Consider the following 9267-nt stretch of genomic DNA (forward strand, 5'->3'; position numbering starts at 1 on the left):
GCGTCGGCGTGTAGCTCGGAGATGGCTGAAAGTGGGCAGCGGGGGTCGACAAGAACTCCTCGACGCTCGACGCAGAATGGGACCTCTGTAGGCTGTCCTGCGCTATGTCGGCGAGCGAGTCCGAGCCGGTGTAGAAGCAGAATCTATCGAAACGATCGGCAATGAGTCTCCGGCCCACAGCACGTACGGACGCCGACTCACCTGTCCAAGAACACGTTGTAGTTCGCGTCATCAACTGAGCCACGCGAACGATGCAGACTATTCTGCAAGAAGTTGAACATGACACTCTCGTCGACGGGGGACCCAGAAGGAGATGAGGAGCGTGACGACTCGGACGTTGAGGTGATGGACGGCGTCGACTCCTCGCTCCCGCCGCGCTCGATCCCCCATGGATTCTCTAATGCCTGCCCCTCCTCACGCACGCCGCTCGGGACGCCCGCCTCCTCACAGGTCGGGATGTGATACGTGTCGACTGAGTTGTACCGTGGTACTGCTTCGTCGCGTAACGATGCGGGGAACGACTTGCGTGCGCCTTTACTGCCGAAGGACAGCTCAAAGTACCCGCGCTGGTGGTTCCGCCCCCGCCGCCGCGCAAGCACGGACGGCGTCGACGACGGCGTGTCTTCAGAGTCCGAGCCGGCATAAAAAGCCGACGGCATGTGGTCGTAGTCGGCATCGATCCGCGGCGAGCCGCGAGTGACGAACGGCGGATCGACGGCGAGCTTCGAGCGCGTGGGGCTCGTGAGCGGTCGCGGTGCGAGCTGGTGGAACGGTGGGTGGGTGGCGGGATACGTGCTGGTGCGCGAGTGAGTCGGGGACGTCGGTAGGCCCACCTTCCATGGCGCCTTCAGCGATGCGGAAAAGTCGTACCTCGACGAGAGCGAGGTATTCGATCGGAGGTCAAACTGGCTGTTGTTATTCTTCGACGACTTGCGAAGGGGCCCACCCACCGTCTCGGTCCCAATCGCCACCTTCTCGAGCTTGCTCTTCAGATCAGCAATCCCCGCGTCCGTAACTTCCACCGTGCGCTTCTGCGGCTGCGACTGCGACTGCGGTTGCACCTGTGACTTCGTAAACTTCACGTGGTAGTTCTCCCCGCCATTGTTGTCCCACACCTCGCGCTCCGTGACTCTGTACCTGATCGCCAGAAACAGCGTCTTCTCCTCGATACGCGCAAGCATGTCGTTCAGGCGGATCGTGAACGCAAACACGTCGAACTTGCCCTCCTCGAGCGTCTGCACGTACTTTGCCGTCACCTCGCTCGTCGTTTGCCACCAGTCCAACGTGAACCGCACCGCGACCCACTTCTCGAACGCGATGTTGCGCACCCGCACGCGCCCGTTCAGGCACGTCTTGTCCGCAGACAGCAGGAGCTCCTCCAGCGCGACGTCCGCGCCGAGGTCGAGCTTCGCGGGCATGTTCGGCACCTCCATCGAAAGCGCCGTCTTCCGGTCCTCCCCAAATATGAACGTCGGAAAGTCGCTCTCCGTCCCACTTGTGTCCGTCGTTGGGCTTCCGTCACGGGATACCGCGAGTGGCTTCTGCTCCGCCAGGAACAGCTTCACATGCTCCAGCTGCGAGTCAAAGTGCACACTCTTGATGTGCGTCGGCGTGCACGGCTCGCTCCGGCTGCTGCTGGCTGGCTCGGTGACGACGGACAGGTCGTCCCGCACGTGCGTGCGACGCGATTTGAGCGACGACTTGAGGGGCTTGCGTGGGCCTGCAGCTGAGGACGTGCACAGAGACACTGTACGCGCTGCTGGTTCGGGACGCGTTGTCTGCGAACGTTCTGGTACGCCGAACGTAGTGGCGTATGAAGCGGAACGAGGTGGGGGACCGAGTCTGGACGTAGACGCGCGTGGGGTGTCCAGGTTGAAGGTGGGGGATGGCTGCAGTGGGAACGCGACCTGCTCCTGCTCGGCCCTGGCGCGGAACACGGCGGGAGTGGGAGTCGATTGCTCGGGGGGACGCATGGCCATAGTGCCACTGCGAGGGCGGCGGGGGACGAGAAACTGCACGGGTGAGTCTGACGACCCAGATGATCCAGAACTGCGCGAACAAGACTCGCGACGGCGGGAGGATGTCAAAGCGGGAGACTCGACGACGGCTAGAGCTGGAGGAGTCGAATTGGAGTGATCTGTAGAGTAAGAGACGACGCGAAGTGATGGCAAGGGTTGATTGGATAATGATGAACGAGACGCGGAGACGGTGCGCTTAGGAATGCGAGGAAGAGGTGCGCCCGCACCGTTCGAGTGGCGGGAGAGAGGGGGGTCCATGAGTGAGAAAGTGCTGAGGCTGACGGTGCTCATGGGAGATGTATATGCAAACACGGCCGACGCTGCGGACGGGTTCGGGATAGGATGAGCGTCATGAAAAAGGGAAGCAGATGGGGAGCACGCACGGACGTGCCAAAGGGCGGAACTTACTTTGGACAGTGACGTCTGGCAGGGCGTCAAGGCGATGGGGACGAACGGGCCTCGGGATAAAAGGTATAAATACTGAAGAAACGGAGGACCAAGTCGGAAGCGAGGCGTCGAGGGGGAAAGCGGGAGATCTGTCAGCAAAAAACGGTCAGCCGCGAGTGGCTGACAAGGAAAAAGCACGCTGACCGATTGACACGCAGGGGATGAACGCGAGAGATGCAAGGGCGCAGACGATGTATGCGAAAAGAGGCGTACGCGAAAAGATGAGATGGGGGAGTCGGCCCAACGTAGCAAGTCGGCGGATGCGAGAAGCCTGTTGATGTGGTGTCAAAGAAAGATACGCAGAGGGGAGGACGATGTTACTGACCCAGAGAAAGCAGAGGGTCAGGAGGAGGAGGAAGAGGGCGGGAGGAGGAGGAGGAGGAGGACGGGGCCTCTGAGCGACGGCTGCGTTGGGCGAAGAGACAAGGACGGAGGATTAAGAGGATGGAAGAAGGCGCGCACGTGAGCCTGGCCGCGGGTGCGAGCCAAGCGGTGGACGGGCGCCAAACCCTATCTCGCGTTTTGCAACTCCGCCGCCCATCTCGATGGATCTCTCAAATTTTGTCCCATTGAGCAGCGTCCCTGGACACATGTGCGTTCCCCACCAACGTTTTTCACCCACAGCTGTCCCAAGCCCTGGCTGCGCTGCGAGGACACCGTGGACGACGGCGAGCACAGCGGGGGCGATCTTATCGCGACGAATGCTGTGGCGGAGGACGGGCGAACCGCGTCCAGCCCGGGTCGTCCTCGACGCTGTTCTAGTCTCAGACTGCCCCTCTCCCTCCAACGCTATCTTCCGGCCTCGATCGCACGGCAGCGTCCGCTCTGCGCGGTGACCACCATCGCTGCGACACGTCCGACGTTGTGAGTTTTTTCACTAGAGTGGAGCAGACCGCGTCGTGCCGCTGATGTCCTTCTGCCTCGTGATGCGCTGCGACTGCACCAAACCTGGGCTGCACAACAACACACGGTCATTCCTGATGTCATCGCTCTCTCGCCTTGGTCTCAGCATTTGATCGGCTCAACTGTGAGTACATCGTCAGCTGATGAGGATGAGCTACATGATACAGCCTGCAACGGTAGTCTGCGATACACCTGCAACGGCCACGACCATACTGTTCCTCCGTCTACTTTGTCTCCGAAACGCAATTGCTGCCCGAATCTGCCCCCCACAGCCAGTCTTATCGCATTCAAACGCCTCCCGAACACGTCCATCTCCTCCATCCATCTCTCAGCTCTCTCCATCCTGTCCTACTTGCCTTTCCTCCCACTCAATCTCCTCACCCTGATCCTAGATCCGCGCAAGCAATTTCACCACGGGCCTGTGCTCCGAACTCAAATTTCTCCGCACGCACCGGCGCCCATCGTCCCCCCGCGCGATCTTCCATTCGCTACGGATCCTGCCCGCGCCACTGGCTTCCAGCTGCCTTACACAGGTCCCGTCATCCCTGTTCACCCCTCCGCACCGCCTTCTGCCTGCGCGATCGGCCCTTTTGCCCCCCGCTTTCGTGCGCACAAGCTGTGGCCCCGCCGACTTATCGGGCATCAGAAACTAACAGTACGGAGGTCCCCTGTCGGACCAGGCGCCGTCGTCGGGTCGCGGACAACCAAAATACTGCTATCAGACGTCGTCGCGCGCGTTGTGCCGGTGGGGAACGCATACAGTAGGGTCGCGCTCTCTGCCGATGTCTGAACTGAGTTATTATGCTTAGGCTCCTGCGGCGAGGGTCGACCACGCCCTCGAGAAAATGGTCTACGCCAGGCCGGGCGCGGCGCATGACCGACTCGAGGCTAATCCGCTACCCCTTCCGCATTCGAGCTCGGTTTCCACTGCGTGGGTTCGGTGGGCGTGCGGGATCTGGCCAGGTGCGGTCTCCGCTCGTACGCGTTCTCGCACGCGGCCGTCGACGGACGTTGGCACCCATTGCATCATCCTTGCGCCTTCTGCTCCCCCTCCTTCGCGCAGGTGGCTGGCCTACGGAGGTCCCGTCTGGGAAGGCGCCGGACAGCGCCGACGGTGACGACGCACAGACGAAGACAGCGCCCCCCGCGCACATCGTCGTTCCGAGCCACGCGTCCAGCCCGCGTCCGCAGGCCCCGTGCACGCACCGACTGGCGCAGCGCGCGGCCGCGGGCCCGAAAATTGCGGGGGGCGTCGCGATGCGGGGCTATATCACATATGGTCCCCGTCTCCACTGCGTCTCGCCGGTGCGGGGTGTCGGGCTCGTGCTGATGTCCGGGCGATGCGGCTGGGAGCGAGCGGGCGACGACAGATGACGAACGGCGGCGATCTCGCCTGCGCACACGCTCTTGGCCTGCGGCCCCGCCTGTCGCGCGTCGTACGTCCCTGGCGGACTCGAAGGAGGGCGATCCTGGCCGCTTATCGTGCGGCACAACCCCAGCCGGACCCGCGTGCGGTGGCGTATGTGCTGCACGTATGGGCCGGGACGTCTGGCGCTCTCGGGGCGACGCGGCTGGTCGCCCAAGCGTGCTCAGCTCAGGGTGCAGCGCTGAAAATCCAGCGGGCGCGCAGGGCCGGGGGCCGGGAGGCAGATAGTGTCGCTCTCCAGGGCCCGGGGGCGAGGCGGGAGATTCGCACGATCGCGGTCGCTGGTGCAGATGGTGTGAGCAGACTGCCGATGATGCGTTGCTGGGGGTATGGGCCCGGCCCTGGGAGCCGTATGACCGAGCTCATTGATTGCGGAGGTTGAGGTTTGTACGACGTGCGATCTTTGCGGGGAACCGGACGTGAGACGAGGGGCAGGAGAAATGTGAATTGGACAGATTTCGGTTTACAGGTATTCGGAACTTGTAAGCAGTACATACCCAACAGGCCCCATGGCCATGCTTTCTTTGCCCAATAAAGTGTGATAAAGGCTTTATCACCGAGCACTAGAATGTCGTCCTCGATTGCGTTTTACAGGTTCTCGGCAACTTTACAGGCATAGGATGGAATGCTTGGTAGCCGTCCGCGAGACACACCTCCGCACTGATCTCAACATTCAAGTTTGAAGCATCCGTGCAAGTGCGCAAATGCCCACTGAAGCAGGCGCTGGGGCGGCCGTCGATCAGGTTCGGTGTGGAGCAGCAACGGGTGTGTGATTTTAAGCAAGTATGTATGTATGTACGTACGTACGTATCACAGAGGTTCGCGGATCGTCGACCGACGACTGCTCACATGTATACACCACTCGACCGGTGACGCCCTCTTTGAACAGACGCGGAAATGCCGCCTGCGCGGGTGAAGTGAAACACGTAGGGCGGGGTGCGTGGACGCGCCTGGTCCAGCCTGGCACGATGGGCTGCCGGCGACACGAGGATCGGGGGCGTGTGCGGAATTCTGATGAGCGGGCGCGGGGGGCGTAGGTGGGTGCTTATAAGAAGGTGGGGTTGGGGGTGCTGGCGAGGGAGGGCCTGGCGGTGCGTCTGTACTCTCGAATGCGCGCGATCCGCTCTGCACGCTCCCAGGGGACGATTCTCGCCTGCGCTTTTTCGCAAGACGAGGCTGATGCGCTCGCTCTTCACGCACGCTGTTGGCCGGATGAACGTGGGATGCGATGCTGGCCCGGGGTGCGGGGCAGCGAGCGGCGGCTGTCGGGGCGCGCTCGGAGGGGTGGGTCGGGGGCGGAGGTGAGTGCGTCGGTGTTGTGCGTGACGTGACGACCTTGGCAGAGACGATGTGACAGACGGACCGGTGTGTGTGACGGGCAGCGGAAAGGGGAGCGCGTCCTTTTCCACGTCGACCTCCCGCTGTTGTTGCCTGTCCCCGGCATGTTGTGGTAGCACCCAGTGCGCTCGCCAGAGTCTCTGCGCTCATGTTCTTGTCTGTCTCCTAGTCTCAGCTCCTCTCCCTCTCTCCCTCTCTCCCTCTCTCTCCCTCTTCCCTGCCCGTCGGCAGCCCACCGGCGGTGTATCTCCTGTACTGCGTCAGCACGTTCGTCACCTTGCCCTCGATTGGTCACTTCAGTCAATTCTCCGAGCTCGCCCGCACAACCTCGGCCTGTTGGATACAGCCCCTCGCCTTGAAGGCCCTCAGGGGCATCTCATCCCACCTGTACCCCCCCTCTCCCTCTCTTGTATCATCCTCCCGACCGTCTCAATCAGCCCGGGATCGCCATCGTCAAACATGATTTCTAGCTGGACAAGCTGTCTCAGCTCGTCGCCTTCTCCAGACAACTCCTCCTCTCGTTTTGCCCACATCTCTGCCCTCTCGTCCTCCTCATCGATATGCTCCCCCGAGCCCTCCCCCCTCCCGTCCCCGTCCGTCTCTGTCCACTCCATCGGGAGCAAGACACATGCATTCTTCGGCTCTCCCTTTGACGGTTCTCCCGCTCCCCTTCCTCCCCCCAATCCCCACAAGCGGCCCCCCTCTCTCAAATCAAGAGCATCGATAACCTCTTTCGCGTCCTCGTCAACTTACAGTTCCTCCAATTCCGACTCGGAAAGCTACCCCCAGGCCGCCGACACACCGCGCCTCGAACACCGTGCACCCAAGCGCTCCCTCAACGACGACTTCTTCGGGCCCTCCTCGCTCCCTACCCCTCCCCCCAGCGCCGCACGCCTGCCTGGCAGCTCCCCCACCTCCCGCGACAGCTCCTGCTCTCCGCCCCCAACCCAGCGCACTCTCCCCTCTGTCACTTTGTCTCGCCTCTTTCCGTCCCGCAGACGATACGGCACCGAAGACCGCCCGGCCTATGACTCCCCCCCACCCCACAGGCGCGAATTCTTGACGCTCGACCCGGCCGCCTCTCCGCGCGAGTACGTATCGCCCTACGGCGATCACACGTTCTCCCCCGCGGTCGAGTCCGGTTCGTTCACACCTCAAGCAGCGTCTGATACGTCTGACATACCGACGCCGATGCCTCGCGATGCGGACCATGCCCGCACATCGTATATCTACCCAGCACCATTAATCCCTCTGCCCGAGCCCGAGACACCTGCGCGTATGGTGTCGCTCGAGCCGGGCGCCGTGCTCAACAGCACGTCACTGTCCGTGAAGCTCGAACGTGTGCTGGGACACGGGGCGTTCAGCAGCGTGTGGCTGGCGAGCGACGTGCAGGGGCAGCTCGGCGCGCTGGAGCTGTCGAGGAAAACGAGTCTGCTGAGGAGTAGAAGCGAGAAACGGGGTCGGGGGCTTGAGGGACTCCGGCCCAAAGCTAGGACGCACGGCGTCGGCGCTGCCATGCGGAGGGTAAAGAAGGTAATGACGCATTCGCGGGAGCTCAGCGACGAGAGCATCTGCCTGCATGATCCCGCCCTGGGCGTGAACGGTGCCCACGCTGCGTCTAGGACTCCCCAGCCGGGCAGGCTCGTTGCGGTCAAGATGACAGACCGTGCGCTCTGCGAGAAAAATTCGCGGTCGCGGGTGAGCTTTGTGCGGGAGGTCGAAATTCTCCGGGTGAGTTCCGGTTGGATTTGTGGGCTTGGACGCATCCGTTCATCTTCATTTTACAGCACATTTCACACCCGTCGATCGTCTCGTATGTCCACTCGTTCAGCACGCCGTCGCACCATAGTCTCGTGCTCGAATACGTCGGTGGCGGCGAGCTGTTCGATCTAATCGATAACGCCGAGAGCCATGCGTGCCTCGACGAGCCGCTCTTACGTCGCATGTTCGGCGAGCTGTGCAAGGCTGTGGGGTGGATGCATGGCGTCGGGCTCGTCCACCGTGACATCAAGCTCGAAAGTGAGTTCCCGCGGCGTATCACATGGCTTATCTCAGCTGACCGTGCTGACGATGGCGCAGACATCCTCCTTACCGCGTCGCCGTTTTCGTCTCCATTGCCCACGCCGCCCAACGCGCTCATCAAGCTGTCAGACTTTGGTCTGTCGCGGTTCATCGACCCGGCCGAGCCGCTGCTCACTACCCTGTGTGGATCCGAATCGTACGCTGCGCCGGAGCTCGTCACGGGGCGCGCGTATGACGGGCGGGAGACAGATGCGTGGGCGTGCGGCATAGTTCTGTACGCGCTCGCCACCCGCCGGCTGCCATTCGACCGGTTCCCTGCGCACGTCGCGTCTCGCGAGCGCGAGGACGAGGCGGGAAGCCCGCAGACGACCAGGGTGGAGCGCAGGGCACTGCTGGTGCGCATCGCCAAGGCGGAGTACGCGTGGCCGGCAGACGACGTCGACAGCGCGGTCGTCGTGGACAGCGTCGACGAAGAGGAGCCGCCGAGGGGCGCGGCGCTCGCGCAGTCTGCGGGCGTGCGCCGCGTGGTGGAGCGGCTGCTCGTGCGCGATCCGCGGAAGCGGTCGCGCATCGTCGATCTCTGGGAGGACGGGTGGATGCGCGGGGAGGGCGCGCCGCCTGCGCCGGCGGCGGTGGCCGCGGACGTCGACGCGCCCGGTGTCGGTGTCGGTGTCGACGCGGTTGAGAGCCCCGGTGCCGACGAGTGCGGTCCTCTGCTGGAGCTGCGCGACGGCGCGCATCCGGGCATCGAGGCGGACGAGGGTCTGGATGCGGAGGGCGACGACGAGGGCCTCATCGTGGACGGAGACGACATCGGCCCCGGGAGCGTCGCACACCAAGAGCACTAGCGTGCCACCCCGAGGCCCTGCGCCTCCCCATATATCCTGTGCATTTCCAAACACCACACCAGTTCATTCATGCCAACTATACACATGTTCACCGTTCGGCGCTTGTTTTTTGTCAGGACGGCCGTCCTGGCGTGGGTGCGCTGCCCCGCTCCTTGCTTGTGTGTTTTCCGTGTTTCCCCCGCTTCGGTCTGCATTCACGTTTTCACGTTGTCTATCTCCACCAATACCGTACTATAATACAATGTGTTTGTGTGTGTGTGTGTGT

General features: G+C 62.7%; 2 protein-coding genes across 2 annotated transcripts; one reads left to right on the forward strand and one right to left on the reverse strand.

Annotated features, from left to right (window-relative positions):
* Window positions 1–197: 197 nt before the first annotated feature.
* Window positions 198–3057, reverse strand: FIBRA_07990 (uncharacterized protein; the record flags this gene model as incomplete). The annotated part of the gene is made up of 4 exons (XM_012329651.1): window positions 198–2554; window positions 2610–2736; window positions 2791–2870; window positions 2928–3057. The coding sequence occupies 4 exons, from the start codon at window positions 3055–3057 to the stop codon at window positions 198–200; spliced, it is 2694 nt and encodes an 897-aa protein (XP_012185041.1).
* Window positions 3058–4169: 1112 nt separating this feature from the next.
* Window positions 4170–9002, forward strand: FIBRA_07991 (uncharacterized protein; the record flags this gene model as incomplete). The annotated part of the gene is made up of 5 exons (XM_012329652.1): window positions 4170–4673; window positions 4739–5087; window positions 6302–7863; window positions 7920–8151; window positions 8212–9002. 5 exons carry the CDS (start codon window positions 4170–4172, stop codon window positions 9000–9002), a joined length of 3438 nt encoding a protein of 1145 aa, XP_012185042.1.
* Window positions 9003–9267: the final 265 nt, after the last annotated feature.

The sequence above is a fragment of the Fibroporia radiculosa genome (genome assembly GCF_000313525.1).
Source record: "Fibroporia radiculosa TFFH 294 genomic supercontigs, scaffold22166, whole genome shotgun sequence".
NCBI lineage: Eukaryota > Fungi > Basidiomycota > Agaricomycetes > Polyporales > Fibroporiaceae > Fibroporia > Fibroporia radiculosa.